The sequence below is a fragment of the Marmota monax genome, unplaced genomic scaffold, assembly GCF_021218885.2.
Source record: "Marmota monax isolate L192 unplaced genomic scaffold, Marmota_monax_Labrador192_F-V1.1 WCK01_AAM20220418_F8-fsc00054, whole genome shotgun sequence".
Lineage (NCBI taxonomy): Eukaryota > Metazoa > Chordata > Mammalia > Rodentia > Sciuridae > Marmota > Marmota monax.
This window is the reverse complement of record NW_026692145.1, coordinates 4,234,903-4,261,922: the sequence shown is the minus strand read 5'-3', so window position 1 is coordinate 4,261,922 and position 27,020 is coordinate 4,234,903. Positions and strand designations below refer to the sequence as shown.

The 27,020-nt window shown below is 38.0% G+C and overlaps 1 protein-coding gene across 12 annotated transcripts in view; it reads right to left on the bottom strand.

Moving 5' to 3' along the window:
- Nucleotides 1-27,020, bottom strand: part of Enox2 (ecto-NOX disulfide-thiol exchanger 2) — a 309,809-nt gene that overhangs the window by 75,647 nt on the left and 207,142 nt on the right. For all 12 annotated transcript variants that reach the window (XM_058571371.1, XM_058571364.1, XM_058571386.1 and 9 more), the window contains one exon: nt 7,407-7,541. In XM_058571371.1, the coding sequence (XP_058427354.1) occupies nt 7,407-7,503 (97 nt within the window). In that variant the 5' untranslated portion in view covers nt 7,504-7,541. The remainder of the gene's footprint in view (nt 1-7,406; nt 7,542-27,020) is intronic.

Sequence of the window (27,020 nt, the reverse complement as noted above, 5' to 3'; positions counted from 1 at the left end):
GAAACACGAGAAGCTGGAATTGTGGCAAATATGGGATATGACTTCAACTATTTTCAGAACTGAACTCTGGTTCTAGATGTCTGGAAGACCCTTCAAACCCTCAGAAAGACTCTGCCTCTACTTAGCAATTTCTTCCCATCCAAGTCCCCCAGGATCCATAAGGAAGTTCTAACTTGTTAGTGTTCCAGAGACATGTGAGCCCAAGGATGTAGTTTGTACTCACAGCAAAACCACTGAAATTCAACCATAGATTATTCCAAAATAAGTATTCCAAATAGGATCTAATTATATATGCACAATTAAGCTATTTTATAGACAATTATGACTCCAATTCAGCTACACATTTCTGGGACATTATTGTTATTTCTTTAGAGTTCCTACAAAATTCATTGGAAAATTAAGAATCATGCCTGGATATTGAAAAATTTAATACATTACAGTCCTGACTAGCTATACAGATCCTTTTAGCGACTTTTCAGTCACTAAATTGAGAACTGATCAAGGACAGTCTGGCCAAGCTGAAAAATGATTCTGGACTTATCACTAGCCTTCTTGGAAGCACATGTACCCAAAGTTTTGCACAATGTCTCTCAATTCTAACAACATCTCTCTGTCTTTCCTAGGAGATCATCTGAATACTTGTTTCAGTCCATCTGGAAAATTGAGGCAGGCTCTGGCTTATATATGATGACAAACAATCTATCAAACTGAGCTTGGGTGGATTATGGGCACAGTTTCAATTGACAAAGTATCTCCCCAAGATATCTTAACTTTGATCTCAAATTTCTGCCTATGAAACTTCATTCTTATTGTTATGGTTTAGATGTGAGGTGTCCCCCAAAGAGCTCATGTGTGACACAATACAAGAAGGTTTAGAGATGAAATGATTGCATTATGAAAGTCTTAACTTAATCAGTGATTAATCCCCTGATAGAAATTAATTGGGTGGTAACTATAGGCAGGTAGGTTATAGATGGAGGAGGTGGGTTGCTGAGGGCATAAGCTTTGAGGTTTATGTTTTGTCCCTGGTAAGTGAAGTAGTCTGTTTCGGCTTCCTGGTGGCCATGTCCTGGGCTGCTTTCTTCCAACACAACATGATATTCTCCTTCAGAGGGCCCACATCAATGGAGCCAGTTGTTTATGGACTGAGACCTCTGAAACCATGAGTGCCAAATAAACTTTTCCTCCTCTAAAATTGTTATTGTCAGGTCTTTTGATTACACTAATGAAATACCTACACAAAATATCTATAGTTCAAGGTTTTGCAAATACCTCACCCTTCTATAGCATCTTCCCCCTACTCCTTCCTATTCACATACTGTGTTCTTGCCTCAGAACATTTGATAGGGGATCATGTCCTCAACTCTTATCCAGGGATGTTGCAAACACCTTTTGTGGGGCACTAATTGAGGGTCTTTCCCATTATATATGTGGTTCCTAGATTCATGGATTTTAGAATTGAATAAAATAAAATTACGTACATACAAATACTTATGAGTGCTAACCTCTTAATTTGCTAAGAAAAGATGTGTGGAAAAAAATAACAGCGGAACTAACCAATGTTCATTAAAGAGCATTTTCAAATCCCAAATACAGGAAGTCTATAATCTCAGAATAAAGGGTAGGCCTTTCAATCACACAAATTTAGTTTCATGAAAAATTTACTATAGTTTTAGTTTTTACATTTTGCATCAGACTATGGAAAGTGATATTGACTAGTCCTGGGCTATTTTTAATGTTTGGACTTTTGAGATTACTCAATTATTTCACTTAGGGTGAATGCCCATATATGAAATTCCCTGTGAAAAATTTCTTTCAAACCTAGAATATTGGGCTGGGGATGTGGCTCAAGCGGTAGTGCGCTCGCCTGGCATGTGTGCGGCCCGGGTTCGATCCTCAGCACCACATACAAAGATGTTGTGTCCGCCGAAAACTAAAAAATAAATATTAAAAAAATTCCAAGGGTGGAGGGGAAATATTAATTAAAAAAAACAACCTAGAATATCACACACATCCATGTGATTATTAAGGGCCAAAGTTTCTCTTCCCACAAGGATTCACATTTTTTCTCCTCATGGAAAATGCAAATTTCATAACTTATCAGGTTTCCCCTTTTTATTTTGGCTGCTGGGTCATAGGTGCAGATCAACTTTAGAAACTGAGTGGGATCCTATGACCTACACATCTTAATTTAAATTAACTTCCTTACTTGGTCTTCACCTTCTATTCTCATTTATATTTTCCTAGATGTTGACTTATTTTATTTGTAGTTTTTCTTATAGCATAGCCTTTGTTTTAAACTGCTTCAAAGTCTTTGTGGAATGAGGTGCTATAGTTCAACTCAGTAGGTAACCATTGCTTCCATACTATCTACTCTTCCACACCTTCCAGTCATTGATGCCTAGACTATTCTTAGTTCTTTATCCCCACGATACTCCTATATGTCCCTGGACACTTAGTTCAAATGTTAATTCTTCTGTGAACCTCACTCTGAGCACCACCATTTACTTAACACTCCCTACTCTACCCTGGCTAAAATTATTTTGTGCAAGATTTTACTCTGATACTTGATACACTGAAGTATACTGGTATTTATTTTGTTGCCTCAGCACCTGAACTCTGAGCTTGAAGGCAAGGATTGAACCATACCCATTTTGGATCACCCTGACCTAGTCTGTCTATAATATATGCATATATATAATATATAATATACATATGTATGTACATATATATGTATATATAATATATATGGTAAATTATATATATATATATATATATATATATATATATATATTTGGTAAATAAAATATTTAAAAATATTTTAATGAGTGCCCCAGTATCTATTTATGTATATATATAAATTGAACCCAGGAGTGCTTAACCCCTGATGCACATCCCCAGCCCTTTTTATTTTGAAATGGGATGGAATCTCACTAAGTTACTTAGAACCTCACCAAGTTGCTGAAGCTGGCTTTGAACTTGTGATCCTCCTTCCTCAGCCTCCTGAGTCACTAGGATTACAGGTACATGCCACCGTGACTGGCTATATACATATATATATATATATATATATATATATATATACATATATATATATATATATATATATATATATATATATTAATATTAATGAACAGATGCTTGGATGTAAGAACAAATGAACAAAACAGATGGGAGGCTTTAGAGCTATTGTCAGTCAGCAGGCAGCTCATACCTGAGAAAAGTTATTTTTTTTTTAAGGGAGAAAATATGGGTCAGTATGAGGGCAGGAATCATTGACTATTTTGTTCACTGCTTTCTCCCCAGGGGTCACCCAGTATCTTACACACAGCAGGCCTCAGGAAATATTTCTTTTATGAATAAATGAATAGACAGTTTCACTCAGACCTTTCCTAATAGTTTCCATGGGGAGTTTTTTTTTTTTTTAAATGTCTTTTTCTATCATTTAGTTAAGGCCTATCAGGTAGTTAAGGCCATGTAATCCTTATCTCAAAGATCCTCCAGCCATTGAGCTTCATGTATTCTTTTTATTTTGAGAGAGAGAGAGAGAGAGAGAGAGAGAGAGAGAGAGAGAGAATTTTTAATATTTATTTTTTTAGTTTTTGGCGGACACAACATCTTTGTTTGTATGTGGTGCTGAGGATCGAACCCGGGCCGCATGCATGTCAGGCGAGCACGCTACCGCTTGAGCCACATCCCCAGCCCCAAGCTTCATGTATTCTTGTAAATGTTTTAAATAATATAAAATATTTCCACATGAAAACAGCTCCACAGCATTTACATGCGCAGACTGATAATGAGTACCACAATATCTATTTTTGTGTAACAGTCTGTTGTGGTTTGAATGTGAGGTGTCCCTCAAAAGCTCAGGGGAGATGATTGGGTTGTGAGAGCCTTAATCCAATCAGTGAATTAATCACCTGGTGGGATTGAGTGGTAATTGAAAGAAAGTGGGTTGTGGCTGGAGGAGGTGGGCCATTGGGAGACATGGCATTAGAGTATATATTTGTATCTGGCAAGTGGAGATCTCTCTCTTTCTCTGTTTCCTGTTCATCATGTGAGCTGCTTCCCTATGGCACACTCTTCTGCCATGTTGTTTAACTTTTCCTCCAGCCCTGAGGAATGAAGCCATCTGTCAATGGACTGAGACCTCTAAAACTGTGAGCCTTCAAATAAACTTTTTCTCCTCTACAATTGTTTTGGATAGGTCTTTTTGTCTCGGCAGCAAAAAAAGCTGACTAAAACACAGTCCCTGGGAGAAAGGTGTAGGCATCAGCTTTTATGGGTGCTTGCTACCTGGTTTCTACTATGTTAACCATCTCCTGTTTATCCCCATGGCTCAGTTAATCTTGTGTAAGTATAGGAGTATTCATGGAATCTTGGGGAAGAATTGGATATCTTTGGGTGGGAACCCCTTACATAAGGAGTCCTGAGAGTACTGGTAGGATTCAAGCTTGTTTGGGGGAAATATTAATTTTATGTGGTATAAAGTTTTACATAGTATTGTTTTTTGTAAATTGTTCACCATGACAATGAACAGTACACTTTCTTCATGCCTCATCTTATTTAGCACTGAAAGTATACTTTTATCTGAAAGATAGTAAAGAAAATATAAACCGAAGTCCAGGCCTCCTCGAGGAGCTTGAAGAACTATGGCCTGTCATGAGATACATAACCTCATTCTTTTTCTCTGTTCTCATCAGAGTTGATCAGTTGAGTTCAGTTTTCTCCTTAACAAAGTCAATGCCCACAGATGGGCAGGGTCTTGCTTTAGGAATAAGGTCCACGAGTCCATATTTTCTACTATCTCTTATTATAGTGCGATCATTATAGTGAGGACACCATGATGAGGGACTCTTCTCTTTTGAGACTTCACCAGCTCCACACTTGGTTGCTAAGGATATTTTAATTGAGGGGGAAATAAAGGAAGCAGCAAGCAGTATCCAACAAATATTCCTTAGTGGGTTCATTTATTCAACAAATATCCCTTTGTGGGTTGGTTTCATCTGGGATGACTTGGGGCTGAAAAATGCTCTTTGACCAGAAGACCTGACTCTTGGGCGCTTTTTTTCATGTGAAAACTATAATTAGTCTTATTTGACCAGTTTGGCAAAACAAATACTCTTGCAGAAAAGATAGTTGCAAGAAGGGATCATTGCATCTATCATCACTGTGGATTAACTTCTTTGGATAACAGCTGTTCAAAACACCATGTTAGGTGAAAGACAGCTCCATGCCAAACCCCAGAGTTGGCCTGTCTCTGCTCACTACTCAATGAATATAATAATTATGCCAGACATTGCCTTCATGACAAGCGTGTGTCCATGAGACTCAGCATCCATGACAGTATAGATTTGAGTTCTCTGGGGGGAAGTCAAGAAAGCTTATGCATCATTTGTTTTTCATCAATGCCAAAACCTTTTCTATTGTCACAGACAGGACAGATGAGACAGGAAAAAGAACAGTCTGCTGGCTCAGTAGGAAACTTCCCTAGTGGCAGAAAAGTAGCTTAATTACTAAGCCAATAGGTGACTTCAGAGAACAGCTCCACAAGGGTCATTTTCTGCCTTTTTGATTTTAAGGAATCCTCTGGGTTGAGAAGAGGATGAGGGAGGTTAATACATCATAAAGATGGCAGGAACCCTCTCCCCTAGACCTTGACAAATAGTGTAGGCAGCATTGAAATGTGGTGCCAACCTTCCATTTCTGAGGAAGTCCCCACCAGGTTCATAAGGAGCAGGCATCAGATGTATATGTTGTCTTTAACTGCCACTGTTCAGTGTTTCACCAGGGAAAAATTTCACTCCCAAATTCATTATCCTTCATTTCTATTTACAGTACAAATCTTACATATTTATATGTATTTCTGTGTATATACAGATACAAACACATATGCCCATATATGCATGAAACTTCCCAACATCAAATACTGAAAAAGAAAAAGGCTTGGAAGCCAGGCAGATTGAATCCAGAGTCTAAGATCTTGACCATTCTGTAAAACTTGCTCTTATAATAACACCCACTCATTCCAGATTGGCTCCATTAGTTACTTCAAATCTAAGGAGATCCATTGTCCAATCATTCTAGCCCTCAAAGAATCCCTGGTTGTTCATTTCTCTCATGGCTGGTCTAATGGAAAAGGATGCCATCTAGCCAACTGCATAGCTCATGATAGGAATTAAAGATTGGTATGATAGTTTTTTTTTTTTTGTTTTTTGCCTCTGCCACATAAAGAATTTAGTCTCCTTTTTTTTTTCTCTGCCTATTTATCACTCATATACCTTTTTTTTTTCTCTTCGGGTTTGGGGGTTTTATGCTTGTTTCCTGACATTCAATGTAATAGCATCTCTTAGTTTACTATTTATATTGTTGTTGCCTAGTCTACCTCATCTCCATTATAACCCATAATGATTTAAAATCTGGACTGGAAATGAGAAATTATTTGAGAGGGGGGGTGTAGTAACTAACTAGATAGACAAATGGCAGAGAAAAGTGGCATGACTATATTTTTCAACATGAATATGCCTGTGAATCACTTGGAGATCCTGTGAAAATGCAGCTTCTGACCCAGTAGGTCTGGGCTGGGTCCTGACATTCTTGGGTTCTAAATAATTCCCAGATTATGCAGAACATACTATGAATAACAGGACTCTAGAGTGGCCTGAGTGCTTTTAAATAGGATCACAACTAAATGGTTGTTGGGAGATTAATGTTTAGGCTGTTGAAAAAACTACCCTAGGCTCCCTGAGACGTCAATTCCCTAATGTCTTCCCAATCTCTTTGTGATGGCTAATTAACTCTGACTGGCCAGGAAGCTTTTTTTTGTGTGCCTAAACTAAACCCTTCACATGTTGGGAAATTTTTCTTCAGATTTCATATTCAGTGGAGATGGAGTTACTCCACCATGCCCATTCTCTTATTGGTCACTTTGTTTACATATATAGTTATAAACAAAGTCATTCAATGTTAAAAATAGTTTTTGGGCTGATATCTCTACAGTCTCCATGTGTCCTTTTTGGGAATCTAAGGTTTTGGAGATATTCAAGTTGGTTCTCTTTCCTTGTCTATGTTTTGACTCATCTAAGAAATCTACAAAAGTAGACATGCTTTGTAATTATTTGCCAAAATCATGTTGCTTTTTATTTTGGTGAGCTGTATTTAACATTTAAACATTTAATCCAGTACCCTAGCCTACATCATATATGCCCCCAGTTTGCCCAAAAGACAATCAGGAGTGCACTAGTAACTACTGGCCACCCAGCCTATAAAGCTCATATTACAATAATGCACACTCTAGGCAGAATCTGGCAAATGTCAACTTCAAAATAAGTTATGTCATACTGTATATTTATTACCACATGGTCAATAAAAAGAAGGAACTTGTGAGATGATTAAAAATAACATACCAGGTAAAATTGGTTGTCCAGCAATTCCCAGTGGTGCCATTCCAAGATTATTCATTGCTGTGGCCCATGCAGTTGGATCAGACATAGGTAGCGTCATTGCAGTGGAATCTACATTCAGAGTTCTACTATTATCAGCTGAAAAGAAATGACATGCCAAATAATTTGTTGTGTTAAGGTTCTAGTATTTAGTTTATTTATCAATGCAAACTCTGACAAACTCTTTACAGAAATAGTCTGATAGGCAAGTGGGGGTTAAGGCCTCAATGCCTGAAAACAATATAGCTTAAACTGGCAGGAAGTCATGGAATTTGAAAGCATTTTACCAGATGGCATTGTAGTGTGTTTCCTTCCTGCTCTCCTTCCCTCCCTTCCTTCTCTCCTTTTATTATTATTTTTTAATCCAAGGGAACACACCACAGGAGTTTGAGAGGATTAAGAAGTTTCCTATTCTTCTCAGTCTACGAGCATATGATTACTGCAGCAACTTCCACCCAAACTACTCCTGTATGCAGAACAAGAAAAAGCATCACAGGGTTTCTGTAGTTGGTGATAAAATATGAATATTATACTACTGATGCAATTTTATATTTTTGAGGAAGTACTATTAAAAGAGCTGAGCAATCATCAGCAGACATCAAATTAGCCAAATGAGTATTTTGGAGGTCAGGGGAATACCAGTTAAAAGCAGACAGGAGATATGGCCCCTGCCCTCAAAGGTTATATAATCTAGTTGAAGAGACTGATGATGATGGTAATGAGGATGAACTATTAGCACTACTATCACCACCTCCACCCACTACTACCACTAATTACTGAACACTTGCTACAGGCCAGGTAAAGCACTTGGCATGCACTATTCTCATTTACCTATCAGGACAATCCTATGAGGTATAAGTATTTATTTCTTAAGTTAATAGAAGTTTTAAAAGATCACATATATTATCCAAGGTCATACAGGATGCAGAAGTTTTAGCCACTTTGCCTTACTATTTCCGATTAAATGATTAGAAAACAATGAAATACTCAAATGGTATAAATCAAATTATTGAAATTGAAGGAATAAATAACTACAATGGCCTGAATAGGTAGGAAATACTTAATGGAGAACAGGATTTGAAAGAATGGGACAGATTTCTAAAGAATATGTCTTTGAGTGATGGATAGTTATTAGATTGGTAAAGAAGAGGTGGGTAATATAAGAAGAGGGTTGACATAAGCATAGACATTGTTTTGCCAGCTCATGTATCTACTGCACAGTTGAGAGTGATATAGCCACAAATCATCTAGGCACAAAAGACATTTAATTTGGGAAATTTCCTTCTGACTACTTATAGTCACAGAAAAAAAAAGAAACTTTCCATGGCTTTCCCCCAACTCTCAGCATGCACTTACACCAATTATACCCCAGAAGGCAACTCTGTTCTAATAGTAGCTTGCTAATGTCCATCACATCCTTCCAACTTGGCAAAATCAAGGGATGATCCTTGGTCGGGTTATTTATAAATGTTCTATTTTGGTTACTGATTAGTCAGAACAAGCAAATGAAAATATCCAAAGATTATATTTCTGAAATATTAGTTTTTGACATTCTTCTCTGTTGCCTTTGTCTCCTCCCCAATAAACACCCCCCCCCACACACACATCCCCCACAAAGAGTGACTGATGGTTGGGCTGGGGATGTGGCTCAAGCGGTAGCATGCTCGCCTGGCATGCGCGTGGCTCTGGGTTTGATCCTCAGCACCACATACAAATAAAGATATTGTGTCCACTGAAAACTAAAAAATAAATATTAAAAAAAAATTCTCTCTCTCTCTCTAAAAAAAAAAAAAAAAAAAAAGAGTGACTGATGGCCCTAAGCATTCATTACTGCAGTCAGAAGCCATATTTCAGGGCTGCTGATTTCTCCATCTGTAGGAACTGTAGTTTTCACACCCAATTTTCAGAGCTCTCTTAGGAGGGTATATCTTGAGGCTAGAAATAGCCTCCCTGTAAATATTATCAAGAAAATAAACATGGGGCATCAAATATCCTTTGGGTCAAGAGTTTACATAGTAACAATTAGGTTCATCTAGACTTCTAATCTCCACCTAAAGCAGACAAGATTTTAGGGAATGATATAGCCAGAAGGGACCTTCAGAGATTATCAAGTTCAGACTTTGATTTTCTCTGGTGACTAGAGAATGACTCTGAGTAAGCAGGTAGGGTTAGAAGGACTGGGCCTCAATGCAATTTTTTTTTTTCCTTTTTAGCAGCAGTAGCTTGGCTAATCTTTGAATCTGCAGTCCTGGGAAATATGAGAAAATCAGGAATTCTTTTCAACACAGGATTTGAGATCAAAGAATGAGAATTTACAATGTGCCAACCTAGCCAAATTCTGGACTATTTTGCGGGTGGGGAAGGAGGAAGTGAAAATGATCTAGAATGTCAATTTTTAAAAAGAACAATACAGTATTACCATTTTCAAAATGCATATTAATTCCAAATGCCTGCTAAAATTCTAGTAAATACAGTCCCCTGCTTAGGCTTGCTTACATGTACAGATATAGAACATATGTAATTAACAGCATCATTTTGCCACAATGAATAAAGTTCTGAAATTGTTAAGAAGTGCTGCTTTAAAAAGCCCTTCTCACTGGGTGTAATGGTGCATGCCTATAATCCCAGCAGCTCAAGAGGCTGAGGCAGGAGGATCACAAGTTCAAAGCCAGCCCCAGCAATTTAGTGAGGCTCTAAGCAATTTAGTGAGATTCTGCCTTAAAATTGAAAATAAATAAATAAATAAATAAATAAATAAATAAATAAAGTGATGTAACTCAATGGTAAAGTACCTCTGGGATCAATCCCTAGTACACCACAAACAAACAAAACTAATAAAGGCCCTTTTTGTCTTCGTCCCTTCCCCCAACACCCATCTCTATATGTCAAATCATACTCATTTTTTCAAGGGTCATCTCAAATGCCACCTTGTCTATAAAGTCAACTCACTGGAATTATGGACTTAACTACTCTTCCCTATATATTCTCATAAAATTTTATCTATGAGTTGATTTTCATGTTTGCTTATTCTTCCATTCCTTCCCTCAAATCAAATCTGTTTTTTTTGTTTATTTTTTATTTAATTTATTTTTTGTGGTGCTAGGGAATGAACCTTGACATGCTGGGCAGGCACTCTACTATTGAGCTACCTTTCCAGCTCTCAAACCAAACTTTTTTGACTCTTACTATATGCTAGTGATGAGGAGTTCAGAGATGAACAAAAGTCAGTTAGTGCTCTTGAAGAACTTGCAACATAGTGAGAGGCACAGGCATATAATCAACCAAATATAAATTGTTGTAATGAGTTCTATAATAAAACTATGAGTAAAGTGCTATGGGAACACAGAAAAGTAATTAAAGTTATAGGAAAGGGTTTGGGTATATATGTTTGGTGTTGGGGGTAGAGGAGATGAGGAATATCAGAGAAGCCTTTGCTGGGAAAGAATAATTTGAAATGAGTCCTTAAGGAGTGATACAATTTTCTTCAAGATAGTAAATGGAGGATTAGGTTAGAAGAGCATTCCAGGAAGCAAGAAGAACTGAGCATTCACTACTGACTACCTTGAATTATAGCTATTGGGTATACATCTCTCTTTCACTAGCTTATGGCTCCTTTAGGTCAGAACAGGGTTTGAGGCATTTTTGTTTTCCCAATTCCTAATTCAGTGTCAGGTTTAAAATAGATATCCAAGAGCCATTTGAATAAATGACTAACAAAAGTCAAGTTATATTAACTTTGGGCACAATAAGCAATTTTATGCAATGCTATTCATTGATTATTTGCATGCCTGATCAGAATGATAAATTGTCTTTAAAAAATGGCACTGTTGCTAAGCTGACTCTCAGATGTCTAGGACAATTGAATCCATGCAGGAATTAGCTTAGAGTTATAACCAGGGATAGACACACCCCACTAATAATTTGGTTTGATCTTATTAGCTATAATCTTTTTCCCATATAGGCACACTCATACACATAAGCAAGCATGTAAAATTTTACTCTCAAAGAGAAATCCCATATGATCATCTCTGGGATTACTGGCATGCATCTGTAATCCGGATTTAATGTCCACACTAACAAAACATGCTATGCTAAATGTCTACTTAGAATCATCACTGAGTGGTATAATTGTTAAGTTCCGGCCTGATTCACTTTCCAGACTTGATATGGATATCTAGCAATTTCCTTAGGTGTTTTATCAAACTAGTCCCACATCACTAGAGAAAGAGATTTCTCATTTTCCCATGCACTACTTGTGGCAGCCAAGGATACTCTGAATGCAAGTGCTAGTGAATATCAAGTGGTCTTCAAATTGCCTTTACTAAGTCTGAAGAACACATCCTGCCATACTGGTTCTCCTACTCTGCTAATGTGACAACTCCTTAAGAGGTCAGAGGTTGCTGAGTGGTTGTGAATAAGTGCCTTCTAGCTAATTGGATTAAAGAAATAGCACTCTGGAATAAGAATGCATTAGTAACAAATTTAAAAAAAAAACATTTGGAAATAATCATCTACTTAAACTTGGTATCACTCCATAACTATCAAATCAGTTATATCTGTTTATTTTTGTATTATTTGTAAATCACTCATTAGTCAATTACTCTCAGAGTTATTTGAAATTGAAAACTACATATACACACACATTCTATGATACAATCATCTTGTAGTGGAGTTAATTATTACAAATGTTTCCTTTATTTCCTTTGAAACAAGGGGCAGGGTGTCATCTCCCCACCTATGTTCTTTTATTGATGAAAACTGTCCTCTATTTATTCTCCTACAATTCTCTTTCCTATGTCTAGGTTTACTTCTATTGATTTAGATGCTTGCTATAATTTTTTTACAAAAAGTTGAGGAGAGGATTTTGTCAACCTACATCCATTTAAAGTTAGTTATGAGTAGTAGGAAGCAATTCTACCTAGTTATCAAGGGCATCAGTTTAGGAATCAAATGGCCCTGGACCAGAGTTTATTACTTGGTAATTTAAATGTGCTCATTCTCTTCTTTTTTGTCTGCTTTCATTCTAGCCTTCCTTTCATATTTACTGTACATTCATTAGACATTTTCTATGTGTAGCTACTATTCCAGATATTGGGGATATTAAGATGAAGACTTATAGAGCTTACAGTCTAGAGAGGAAGAGAGATTCAAATACAAATGAACAATTTTAAAATAATTGCACATTGTAATGTGTTGTGAATAAGAACTGAGTTGGATCAAAAGAGTAGCAAGTTACGAATTTAGGAGAACAATAGCATTTGTCTTATAGGTCTGATGAAGACTAAATTAGATAGTGTGGATAAAGAATTTAACATGGTCTCTGGCTCATATTGAGCACTCAGTAATTTATAATAACAACATAGTAATAGGTATAACAATGATAGTGAAGTGGTCCCAGTACTCGAGGAATTCAAAGTGTACTGATAGATGCAAGAATATACACAATTTATTAGAAAGTATTATGTAGATAATAAAACCAAGGCACAGAGTTGAAGTAATCATCTCAATTCCACCTAACAAATGGTAGAACAGAATATAAACCCAGGCAATTCTCATGCCAATGCTTAGAGTCTTATCCATCACACTAAACTCCCTTCCAAAGAGTTCCTTTATATTCTGCATTCTCCTAGCTCACTGGACAAGTTGCTACTAGTCCTTACTATTTTATATTTTTATCACCTCTCTCCATGGCTGTCTTTCCCTCTAGACTCTAGAATACCTTATTCTTTTTTTTTTTTTTTGAGAGAGAGAGAGAGAGAGAGAGAGAGAGAGAGAGAGAGAGAATTTTTTTAATATATATTTTTTAGTTTTTGGCGGACAGAACATCTTTGTATGTGGTGCTGAGGATCGAACCCGGGCCGCACACATGCCAGGCAAGTATGCTACCGCTTGAGCCACATCCCCAGGCCTAGAATACCTTATTCTTCCTTGTTATTCCTAGTGCCTAATCACCATGTCTAATATAAATGTTCAATAAACTATTTTAAACAAATGAATGAAGAAATATGAGTGCATATAAGAGAGTCTGGCACATATATTCCTCTTCCCAGAAGCAGGCGTCAAGTTAGTCAAAACAGGATACTGCTCTCTTATTGGAGTAAGATAAAATCTCTTATGGAAGTTTCTTTTGAAGGCTGAATGCTAAATAAAAAATTTAAGTAAATAAAAAGGAAGAGAAAATGGTGACAATTTGAGTCATTATAATCTGGTTATGCTGACAATATGAAAAATCAGATTTAAAAAAATACAAACTTCAAGAAAGATCAATCTGGGATGGGAAGACAATTTTCCTCACACAGAAATTCTTCATGTGTAAGAAGGGACTGACTGGAATTTCTTTGAAAATTTAAGATAATTAAATTTACTAAAATAAATGTACATATAGTAGCCATAACTGTCAGTTCCTTCAGGGCAAGGAACATAAACCTCATTTACTTTTGTATTTTCCACCATGCCTAGCTCAAAGTAGGTACCAATAAATGTGTTTTTAAATAATAGAACTCTGTAAGAACTCAGAAATTGCAAACAGTGGGGCTTACGTGCAGTGCCTATTTCATAGACCCATAGCCATATAAAACTCTCTGTGGTCCTGAACCATGGATTTAGCTGTCTAGTCATTTCTACAGAAGGTAGATAGTATCCAAAGCTGTATGAGACACCAGACATCTGTAACATACCAGGACTTAGAATAAATGGTGAATAATGGTATTAATGATAGTAATCATGATAGACTAATAAGAGTTAACACGTATTGTTATGTGCCAAGAACTATTCTAGGCACTTTATGTACCTAGAATAGTTTAAAACTTACAACAACAATAATTTAAAACTTACAACAACTCTATGAATTAAGTACTCTCATTATCCCAATTTCACTGATGAATAGCAGGAAAAGAGGCCATACAGTGAGTATGCAGTAAAGCCAGGATGCAAACTCAGGCAGTGGGCTTCACATTCCTGTTTTTACCTACTATGCTAAACTAAACCAGACTCATAAAGTTATAGAATATTTGAGCTAGGATGTGTAATATAGCCTACCACTATAAAGATGGATACACTCCATGTCCTCTTTGGCAGTGGGTTTTAACTGGGGCTAAGTTTATGCCACCCACCCTGGGCAATATTGAGACATTTTTGGTTGGGGCAGGGAGTTGCTACTGATGTCTCATGGATAGAGGCAAGGGATGTTGCTAAACATTGTATGAAGGACAGGATGACCCCCTACTACAATTATGTGGCCTTAAATGTTTACAGTGCTGAGGTTAAGAAACCCTGCTCTACTACAGTTCTACTGTGTGTTTTTACCAGAGAGTGCCTCCAACATTTGGTCTCTTCTCAAACCCTTCCTACTCACCACTGATGTCTGTACAGTCAATCCCAATGTCCACAGTTTATGCTTTATTCTCTTACATTACTGTGCTAGTTAAGACTACTTTGATCACTCACCCCACCTGTGCAAAAGATCTATGAACATTTCTAGCATGGTTACTTTTATGCTTCACACCAAAGAAATGGTCCATGGGTGGGGATCCAGGTACTGTAGAAAGCTGATGGGGTGCCATTTACAGAGTGGTCTTAGAAATAGCACCAGGAACAACACCATGACAAAGGAAAGGGAGAGGAAGCTTAAAAAATGCTTGTATAACCCAGGAACTGTGGCATGCACCTGTAATCCTAGCTACTCAGGAGGCCAAGGCTGGAGGATCATTAGTTCAAGGCCAGCCTGGGCAAAACAGGGAGACTCTATCTCAAAAGAAAAAAATGAAAGAAAAAAATATAAAATACTTGCACAGAACACAGAAGAAAACCCTATTTATGGTTATATGACAAAGGACCTTACATATAGCAGACACTCAAAAAGTATTTACTATGAGATTATGGTTTAAGGACAGGATTGGGTATATTAGCATTGAATAGCATTGTGCTTTCTCTGGAGCCTGAGGCAGGAGGATCAAAAGTTCAAATACATAGCAACTTAGTGAGACCCTACCTCAAAAATAAAAAGGGCTGAGGATGTGGCTCAGTATTTAAGTGTTCCTGGGTTCAAATCTCAGTAACAACAACAACAACAACAACAACAACAAAAACTAAAACACAGTGTTTTTCTATTCTCTGGTTAAGGGAAAGAAAACAGAAGAATAAATCACATGCTGGGTCTGTATTAAGCCTAGGGCTCAAGGTTTTATCTTCTTCTTGGTATTTATTGCTCATGAAGCAATATATTGTACATTTCAGGTGTTATTTTGAGTCCCTGTTCATTTTAGTTGAAAATTAACAATCCATCATTGTTTGTGAACAATGCACTGAAGCCCCAGGCACCCACTTTCTCTCCTATTGCAGATGTCAGCAGGGATGCCAAGACTAGTATCATGGTTATGTAGGGTAAGAGAACTGATGGGATTTTTGTAAGACAAGGCTCCTAGACAGCTAGAAATGCTGTTAGACAAGCAGGGGTTTTACCTCCTCATGAATGTTACCTAGAATGGATCAAAGAGCCACTCAAGGTGATCAGAATGTCACAAATTATTCTATCTTGAGAAAAGAAAGGGAAAGTAAAAGAAAAAACAGGACAGGGAGGGAAAGCAAAGGAGGACAAGGGAAGGGTTTTAATGCTAGTCTACATAGTAGATAATAATTCTCACATGAGTTATGAGTGTGGTGGAATAATGGGTGGAAGACAGTAGCTTGATCCTCATAGGATAGAGGGTGCTTTCACAAATCAAACCCAGTCCTGGAAGAGTGTTCTAGTTTGTAAGCTGGACAGTCTTGCAGATAGCCACCTCCCTGCTGGAATAGTTACAAGGATGTTCCAGGTTTTTAATTAGATTTGCAAGAATCTAGGGAGACAAGCCAGTCCTCCAGGTGGCAGTTGCATTGGGGGTGGGGTGGTGGTATAATGAGGAAGAGGCCACAGGTTTTGGCACATGCCTCTTCCAGAAATTCATAGCACATACTGTATATTTATGAAGGCAACTAGGTTTAATGGAAGGAATACAGACCGTGGAGCCAGATAGATCCAAAAAATCAAATCATGTTTCTGTTACTTACCTGCTATGTAACTTTAGGAGAATTCTACAGACTGTTTATTTGCTTATAGATGATGACAGTGATACTTGTCTTTTAGGTACTAAGATAATGACAATGATGTTGATTCCTAACATTGATTAAATACTTATTATGAACCAAAATGTATTTTGAGACTTTACATGTATTATATAATCTAATTCTCACAATGACTTAATGTAAGAGGTAATATTTATCATTATATCAATTGTACAGGTAAGTATGAAGAAGTCAGGAATTTGCCCAAATTGCCAAAGATATGAATAATTCCTGAATACAAATTCAGGAAGTATAGCTCTAGAGCCCACACTTTCAACCACAGGACCATATACCATATAGTAAACTATATTCTAAGAATGCTGAGTCCCGGTGTCTGACACAGAACAAGCACCTGATCATGATTTTAACTCCACTTCCTTTATTTCTGGTTAAGAAAGAAACCATTTGGCTGCCCTTTAGGGGTCTCCTCTCACATAAACCTCAGCTAGAGCCACAGGCCTCCCTTGTTATTTCAGGGTGGCTGGAATGGGCTGACAAACCTCAGGGACACTCCTCATCACTTCAAGGTTATTAGATGAACATGAGCCAAAAAAATAATTTTTGAGCATGGATTCAGGGGTCATGGCACCCCATCAAGCTCCACTGCCAGAACCTTGGAGGGCTTCTTCAGACAGCAAAATTAGAGGCAGGCTCTCCTGGGCTTTTGTGGACTATAATCCATCATTGCCAACCTCTCAGCTTCTCAGTCTTCTGCTATAACAGTGAACTAATGTCACCTGGTCTAGGGTGAATGGTTGACTGTAGCTCTCTAGGCTTTAGGATGGCATCATCACATTTATTCCATTTTTTTCACCTAATACTTAGGTCAAGAATATAAAAAAAAAAACACAAATGGTCCTCAAAAATGCTATCTACCCCAACTTCTTTATCATCTGCACCCATTGCTTCACAAGCCATTCATTTCTTTTTGCTGGCTTGGAAACACATTAATATTATTGCTGGGATCTCAGACATTGTAGCTATCAGTTTTAAACTAGAAATCTTAATATTGAAGAAATCAACTAATTGCACTTCAGGTACTGAGCACTCAGCAAGTTAATGGTGTGGCTATTATTGTTGGTGGTGGTGTGGGTTGCTTATGATGAGAAGGAAAAAAAGGAGCATAAACTCAGTAAGTTCCAGCTCTATGCTTTCTTGAGTTAAGTTGCATAAGTGGTGACTTGGCAATCCTGCTACTAGGCTGTTGGAATTCTGGCAAGAGCTCTTGGGGAAAAAAAAACAAACAGTCCTGGGGTTAATCCACAAGCCATTTTGCTTTAGCTCTTGTTACCAAACATTTTCCCAACATGTTTCATTCCACTTCCTTGCCACAGAAGATAGAGAGTGGAACAAAGATAAATATGGCACAAACAAGATCTGGAATTAGGAAGGCTAGTCTGAACTCTGGCTCTACCACTTACTTTCTATGCAGCAATCACTTACACCTATGTTTGTCAAAGTGCATTCCAACCCTGTACATCAGGATTGCCTGGGGTGCCTGTTAAATACACTGATTTCCATGGCCCACTGCTGAGGTTTTCATCTGGTAACATTGGGGAATCTGCCTGTTGAACAAGTACCCTAGATAACTCTCATGCCTGCTGCAAATTTGAGCAATGCAGAGCTTCAGTTTCTTCATCTATAAATAAGAACAATATCTTCTTTTCCTAGGGTTGGGGTGAAAACAACATAGGTGGTTGATGTGTGCTAGCTGTTCCTGAATCTTTCAGCAAAGTTACTGCAGTGCTTCAAGGCATGTTCTGAATGTTAATTTAACAAACTTATTAATCCATGTACCATGTGGTGTTTCCAAGGTGGGAAATATACATTTCCTTGTCCTTTGTGGACCTCATAGACTCATGAGGGAGGCAGACATAAAAAAAAAAAAACACTACTGTATAGTTTGATAATGGCTAAACAGATATGAAGAAGGGTGAGGCAACTATTCTGTTAGGATAAGAGGTGATGATAAAGGAGAGAGGGGAGCATGGAGGAAGTGATATTAATCTGGAAGAGGTGACTATAGACTGAATTTTGAAAGATAAGCCAATTATCATGGTATTATGAATATTTTAAAAGTTATAAAATAATTTTGTATTTGTGCTAAGTCTTAAAAACCTAGAATAGAAGTTGTTCTTGTTTGGGGGATGAGGTGTGACTGGAGAATATTTTCTATATTAGTTTCCTTGTCATATCTTTCTCCTAGAAGTAGAAAGCTGAACCTGGAGTCATTTTGGATTCTCTAGTTGGTTGGGCTCTGAGAGGATGGGTATTAGATTATATTGTTGACTTTCTCTGTAAGCTAGTAGCTACAAGGCCATAGTCTAAGTCAGGGGGTGGGACCCTGGCCATGATGAGTATAAACAAGTTAAGTGTTAAATCCTACTGATAATGGAAACTTGGCTTCAGAACTAGCAGCCTCAGCAGGGTCATCCTCAAATATTAAGGGTGAAGCTATATATACACATCCAGCCACCAGAGGCAGTGACTAATGGCCCTGGCCCCTTTTGTGCTGTTTTAGCTCTACAGGCAGCCTACCTGGAGTTTCTAAACTTTACTCTAATTTGGCAAATAATCAGAAAACATTAGCCTTTGCTATATAGAACTTCATATCCCATGTATTTCTGGTTTCAAAAATGATAAATGTTTTAAAACCACATTATATTCCCACCACTACCAGCATGCATTTGGCTATACTGAGCATAATCCATTCTCAGTACTTAATGTTGTATGACCCTGAATGAAGAAAACTGGGGGATGTAAAGTTGGTTGAGGTCACAGTCTTGGATTAGATTTGAGTTCTAATCTTGGCTTACCCACTCATTAGCTGTGTGAAGCTTGGGAAGTGACTTAATGTCTCTGGGCTTCATTTTCCAAATATGAAAAAATGAGGATAATAATAGTACTTACGTGATAGGACTGCAATGAGGATTAAAGGAGAAAATACATGGGAAGGGTCTAATGCAGTGCTTAGCTCAGTAAGTGGTTATACAATACTAGTAATTATTATTAATGCATTAAAATTATGGGCATTACCTCTGCTATCTTATGAAAAATAGGTCACTGAGGGTGAGCAGGGAGGGGAGTGTTTTAATTTTTCAGGGGGAAATGACACAAAAATATCAGTATAGGAACCGGTCATTAATAATAGTGAGGAATGTATTTATAACATAAAAAAACAAGATGGCTTCTATTTAACAAGTTCTTTACCAAGAATGCTTCCATAAAGAACAGCAGGACTAATTTGTACCCCTCTCACCTGATGGATGCATTTTCTAAAAGTGGTACTGCTAATAAAATCCTCAAAAGACTTTCTCGTGTTACCTCCTCCTCCCTTGTATACCCCAAACCTACCAGACATACTGCTAAAACCCATTTGCTTTTTTCCTCCAAAAACTAGGGATGATATTTGTATCCATGCTCTTGCTCTCCTGATCCACTCATCTGGAGTGGAAGGAAGCCAGAACTACGAAGTGTCACATCTTGAATATCCACAACAAAGTTGAGAAGCAATGGGGTGGGCAGGAAAAGAAACTGTTCTTCACGGCTAGCTTTCCAACAAAACAAAGGAGATTATGGTGATAGCTGAGACCTCCATAACAGCTGGGCAGACAGAACCCACTGTATCATCCTACTCCAGGAATAATCTATATGCAAGTAAATTTGGTCATTAGTTTGTGATTCTGGAACAGTATTATGAATAGTGCCTTTCCTGGAAACTATCTTACATATGATGTATTTTGCCCATTTAATTTAATAGGTCTTCTGAATATTTTAATGCAGCAATAGTAGTCCAAATAGCAAAGACATGTGAGCTATTGACTTTTCTTTCTTTTATCCATTTCTTCTATAACTTAAATTTTCATCCTGAGTGAATCTCTAGGCCACTAGTGACATCACCTTTAATCCATTCATTAAAGAAAAATGGCATTAACATGGAGAGGCATAAGCTGTTAAAAAATAAAAGACATCTAGGTTGGCAATGATCTCCAGAACAAACCTTATAGGGATCAGTAGAGCAAATTTGATTAGAAAATGATTACAAAGGGTGAATTCCCTGTAAATAATGAATTGGAAAGAAAATCAGGCTGGGAGTATTTGCTTATCCACTTATTTCCACATGGAAGAAAAGCTGTAATTCCTGACAGCCTGTGCTTACAGTGTGTCTAGATTGGACAAAAAGAAACCAACCAGTGATGAAAATAAATACACAAGCCCACCAGTTAACTGTATTCTCTGTCAGGTCCAACACCAAGGAAGCCATAAAGATAATAAGGCTTTGGATAACAACCCATAAATCCTTGGTTACAGTTCAAGCACTTAACTTCAAATTCCCAAATGACCATGCCATTGTTCTTATTGCTCACAGAAGCTAGAAGTTCACTGTCAAACAGAAGTGAGGTGAGGGGCAAGGCAGCTGAAGTACTCAAAGACTCTAGGAACATTATGATAAAGCGTGCTCTCTGCAAAAATCCCCACCTCTTGAGAAACTACCTGGTATGTCACTGGGAGATGTTGTCAGAACACACTGGCTAAGCTTTTTATCAAAGTGCACCCAGTTTTCAAAAGTGGTTTTCTTTCTTAAACATGAAAAGTGATTTCTGTATATCAAATCCTATTTTCCACTGACTCACACTGTCTTTATCTAATTTTTAAAATTAAATATTGAGTTGGTGCAAAGGGGAATTTAGAAGAGACAAGTGGAAAGTATAAAAGGCAACAATGTAATAAAAATTGTATACCAAACACAGTTTAAGAAACAGAATATAACCATTACCTTTAAAATCCATATGCCCCTCCCTCATCCCTTGAATGTCTGCTCAAGGACAACTACAATTCTGAATTTTTTGTTAATCATTCCTTGTTTATCTTCACACTTCTAGTACACATATTGATACTGTTTCTTCAGAGATGTTTGATCTTAATTTCTGCAGGATTCTTTAGTTGCTAAGAATTTTCAGTGCTGTTCTCCTTCTTTTTCTACCCTCTTGTTTACTTACCAACCTCCCCTTCCTGACTAGAAGAGTAGTTTGATTTAAAACAAACATAAATGCCAAAAATATATCGTGAATCCACATGTGAAAACAGTAATTCTTCTGTAACATGACTACTTTCCTTTTTTGTTGTTGTTGTTTGTTTGATTTTGTTTGGTACCAGGGATTGAACTCAGGGGCACTCGAACACTGAGCCACATCCCCAGCCCTATTTTGTATTTTATTTAGAGACACAGTCTCACTGAGTTGCTTAGGACTTCGCATTTGCTGAGGCTGGCTTTGAACTCTCAATCCTCCTTTCTCAGTCTCCTGAGCCACTGGGATTACAGGCATGCGCTGGGCTCCTTTTGTTTTTACAGTAAATCCCTGCATGGATCTTAATTTGTTTACCTGAAGATTCAGAAGTGATTTGGGGACATAGAGACAGCAGTGGGCTACAGAGCAGAATGACAGGGCTTTGAGTATTGCCAAACATGGCTATCTCAGAGGTTTGAAGTCAAAGACTGTTATTTACTGACTGTTAACCTTGGGCAGGTCACTTAATGTCTCTGAGCCTGGATTTCCTCATCATAAAAACACAGACAATGCTGGGGTTGTGGCTCAGTGGAAGAGTACTTGCCTGGCATGTGTGAGGCACTGAGTTTGATTCTCAGCACTTCATATAAATAAATAAAATAAAGTTCTATCAACAATGAAAAAATATTTAAAAAAAACCCATAGACAACAACAATACTGATATTTCAGGGTCGATGAGATGGTTAAAAGACACAAATTGTAAAAGTTTCGGAAAGCTGTAAAATACTATATAAATGTTAGTTGTTAATAGTGCTGCTGTACTGCTGCTATTGTTGATGACATAACATCAGTTCTATTAAAGTCAAGGTAAAAGGCTAAATGGTTATGAATTTTGTATGTCTGGAGCTAATCTATAGATTTATCCTGGCCAGTTTACTGGCAAAGCTGTCACAGCACAGACAAAATTCAAATTTCTTTTCCAACTCTGTATTTCTGGTTTATGTTGAAAGTCTCAACTTCAAACATCTTTCTCAAATCCCCCTGTAACCTACCCAATCTGCATGTGTGGGAATTGTCTTGGCTCTGGTGTCGTCAAAGCAGAAGACCAGGACAGAAGGTACTCACACATCACAGGCACGTAATATTTTCTTTTTGTAATCATTTCTCATAGGACTGTGCCGGCTGGTAACTCAAATAGAAATGAATGCAGGATGTGCACATCACCTGATCAGTTTGCGCCTGAGGAACCTTCTGAAGGTCCAGATTTTTGCCTGTGTGATATTAACATCATCATTTGCATGCCTTTTTGATTTTGTTTTTATAAAGGGTCTCTCCTTGAAGATCTATGAGAATGAGAGTAAGCAGTGGAAAGTCACATTTTCATTCTGCAAATGATATAATCAAATCTGTAAATGGGCAAAAACACACACAAGAGATGGCCCATAAAACTGCTGGCAATTTTTCCTCACAGCTGCCTCTGGTGTTGAAGGAAGAGTTTCAAACAACAGAGGGAAAATATTGATCATCTTTTTGACTATGGAGGTAGGCAACCCACCTGGGTGTCCCGGGTGAGAGTGATGGTTATGTTCCCACACATTTTCCAGCCTTGAGGCTAGACAGCCACATGTCCATCTGCTGCTTTTTAAAAAATAGGGCTTAAGCACACAGCACAGGCTGTTTGACCTCCGAGGTTGTTAGACTCTTGCCCTCCGCCTAACAGCTGACGCCGGGGACAAGCAGGCCAGCCCACATGGCCTCTGCAGAGGCTAGCACAGGGGCGCCAGCCGTGGGGCAGCTGCAGCTATGGCAACAAATGCCCAAGAATGAGTTAACACCAGCCAAAGGGGTTAATGGGAGAGGCAAGGGCGTTTATACAAATGCATTAGGGAAAGAAATGTGATACAGCCAGAATAAGGTCCATTAATAAAGCTGAATGATAAAATCCACCACCATTCTTAAATTGGACTTGGCTTCTTAAACTGCTTTTTCAAATCAGTCTTCTGTGTTCTAGCTGTTCATTGAGAAACTAAGCTTCTTTTTAACAAAGAATAAAAACTAGGGGCTGGGGCTGTAGCTCAGTGGTAGAGTGCTTGCCTTCCACATGTGAGGCACTGGGTTTGATCCTTAGCACCACATAAAAATAAAGATATTGTGTCTATCTACAATTAAAAATTTTAAGAAAAGAATAAAACTATACTATAATATGCAGTATAAAAGGAGAAAATAGGCTAAGCAAAAGGGTCAAAATTAGACTTGCAAATAAAGGAAGGAAGAGAACAAAAGAGATGTGTGCAACTATGTTTGGAATATGTTCAAACAACTCGTTATTACTAACAATCACCACCTGACAATAAAATACCCCCCACATGTGGATTATAAACTGCATTATTATGATGCATTAGAATCAATATGAGTATTAATGATAATGGGTGGTTGGGTGGCTAAACATGGCCCCCAATTACTGCTGAGTGCCCTCTCCTTTTGTGACCACAAAACAACTGTCATCAATATTCTCTCATAGAGAGTGTTTTCTTATCAGCATTGTGTCCTCAAAACATCCCTGGAAAGTAGATCGATATTGATGGGCTCTTCTGTGGAAAACAGAGAGGCATGGAGAGGTTAAGTGAAAATGAGTAGAGGTGGCATCACCACTGCATAACAAAATTTGGGTTACAAAGGGAGCCAAGGCAGAGGCAAAGGCCTGTGGGCTGCTCTTTCCAGGAGGGCACCATCTATGGAATGCAATGGGTCAGAGATTTCAGTCACCCTCTTAGCTATAGTGAAAAGCATGTATTTCTTAAGCAACTGCATTTGGAAATTCTGACTGTAACTCATAGCCCAGAAACACAGAATATATTTTTAATTCTTCAGAGTGTGGTTTAACCTCAGTGAAATTTTAAACGTTGGAAGAAAAAAAAAAGCACATCTGTATTCAGAAACCAGTATAATCCATTTGGATAGCACTTCCTAGCCACAAATGAACTAACAGATACTCATTGAGCCTCTATAATTTTCCCCCCTTGTTGTTAGTGTCTGCGAGGAACAGGAGAGTAATAGAAGACTCTCAGAAGACTGAAGTTCACTCAGAGAGTGAATCATCAACTTGGGAGTGGAGGTAAACACATTCTCATACAAAATAAATACCAAACAATACTCCATAGAAGGTCTAAGTATAAAATGACAAGATCTGTTGTCCTACTGTTTAGAGAAAAAGAATGAGAAAACTTGAATGGTGGAATGTGAACAAATTCCACATGTATATTACTAGTTAAATTTAAATTGACAAGTGCATTAGATATTCCCATCAATGGAAAATACACTCACAATGGGAGGGCCAAAGGACAAGAACAGGACAGAACATGAGGTAAAATTAGTGGGACAAATGGAGTTAAAGAGAACCAGGATGGAAGAGTTGCCATTATCAGGTTATGATCATGTCACTTTTGAAACAAACTACACAGACAGGGCTTGCTTACCTGGGGACAGTGCTTCTACTTGGTTCTCATGTCCCTAGATACATTAAAGAGAGGAATTCTAATAACAGATTAAGTGCTCTGGAAAGCACATGGAAGGCAGATAGTCTGAGTTGTGTATTGAAGAAGGAGCCACATGTTTTAGCTATTAGACATGCAAAGTGGCCAAGCTGCTGGGTATGGTGGCACATGCCTGTATGGTGGCACATGCCTTCAATCCCCAGTACCACTAAAACAAAAGAAAACAAACCCGAAATGGCCAACCTCTCCTTTTGTTTCAGAAATTAAGGTGTTTTAATTAATGTTCTTGTCAGATGGAATGGTATCCAACACATAGGGTAACTGAATTTTACTCTCAAAAGCATTTTGGATCAATTTTAGCGCCTTTGCTAGTGTTCACTGGTATCCCAGATGATGCCTTCTTGAGCCATTTAACCCTTCATTCTTTCCTTGACAGCCTCAGGCTGCACCCCTCATCTTTCCTTGTTTTGCAAACACTACTAGATGTAGGAGACTTGGGCAAGGGGTATGGAAAACTCAGGCACTGAACACACACATTGTTCTGCACACAGTGGGTCAGCAGTGTTATTGTCACAGGTCAAAGCTGAACTTTGCAATGAGCAACAGAACCATAGGGCTTCCCTAGATCTACATGTACATTTCTCATTGGGAATAATAAAATTCAGAATTGAAAATTGATTGCATTTTCCTCTATAGAACATATTCTATGAAACAGAAAATTGACCGCTGTTATCTCTTTTAGGACATTTGGAAGAGACCACAATTATTCTCAAAGGAGCTGTAATGCTATAAAAAGTCTGTTTGTGACCCTGGCTCCCATAGCTTCAAGGTATTATAGCTTTGACAATAGCCTAGATGCTACTTTACAGCCTAAGAGGTCATCTTTGAAATTTTCTAGGAGTATAAATGGCAAGTTATTATATAAATGTTAGTTGTAGAACTTGAATTGATGAGTATATTAGAAACATACATCAGGAGTGCATGAACTCAAAACAGGGTTGGCCAAAGGAGGTGAGCTGGAAAGAGAGTCTGTGGTAAATTAGGAAGACAGATGAAGGTTAAAAGGAACCAGGATGGAGGTGTCTGCCATTATCTGAATCTGATTATATCTTTTTGAGCCAAACTCCACTGATAGGTCTTGCTTCCCCAGGGGCAGCACTTCTCAGACAAGCAAGCTTAGAAGTCATTTGGGAAGAAATATTTCTTTACTCTGACAAGAGCAGCTAGGTGGAAAAGATGAGCAGACATTTGCTTTGGGAGCAAGAGGTGATGATCTTAATGTCCATCATCTCCTACAGACGATGATGTATTATATATACACATGGAATCACTGCAGCTGCCTGCTATTTCTAGGGGGTCAGAGTACACAGCCTTTTATCTCCAAATGTCTAGTTTTCAATCTGACTATATCTTGAAATATGTTTTGAATACAGTTCAGACAGGGAGGTGTTGGTCAAGCATGCAATGACTAACCTTCAAGCACAACAGAATGCCAGGAGAGCAGTCTGACCTTTGCAGTAAAATTAATTTGATGCTTACAGTCTAACCTAGAGTCTATAGCCTTTATTCATGTGACAGACTCACAAGACAATTTAGCAGGGATTATTAAATTCCACTTAAGCTCATCAGAGGAGAGAATTGAGGTTGATGCATTTCAGGACACTGGTGAATTGGCCAAACTACATGGGGAAGGCAAGGGAGACTTCTAGGAATAAAGTGTAAGGGACTAACTTGGTAAATAGTAGGCACTCAGTGAGAAAAGATTCAGTGAATGAGGCAAAAGTGTTAAGACAAATCTGCTGTCTGACAGGGAAGTCATTTGGCATGTACCAGAGATACCAGGATGAGAATGGAAGATGAGTGGATTGGGGATGGTACAAGACATGCCACCTTTCTGTATTACCCTTCCTATTTCAGCTATTGGAAGTCTGGGACAGGAGATTACTAATTAGAAACAAAGAAGCCAGCAGGGC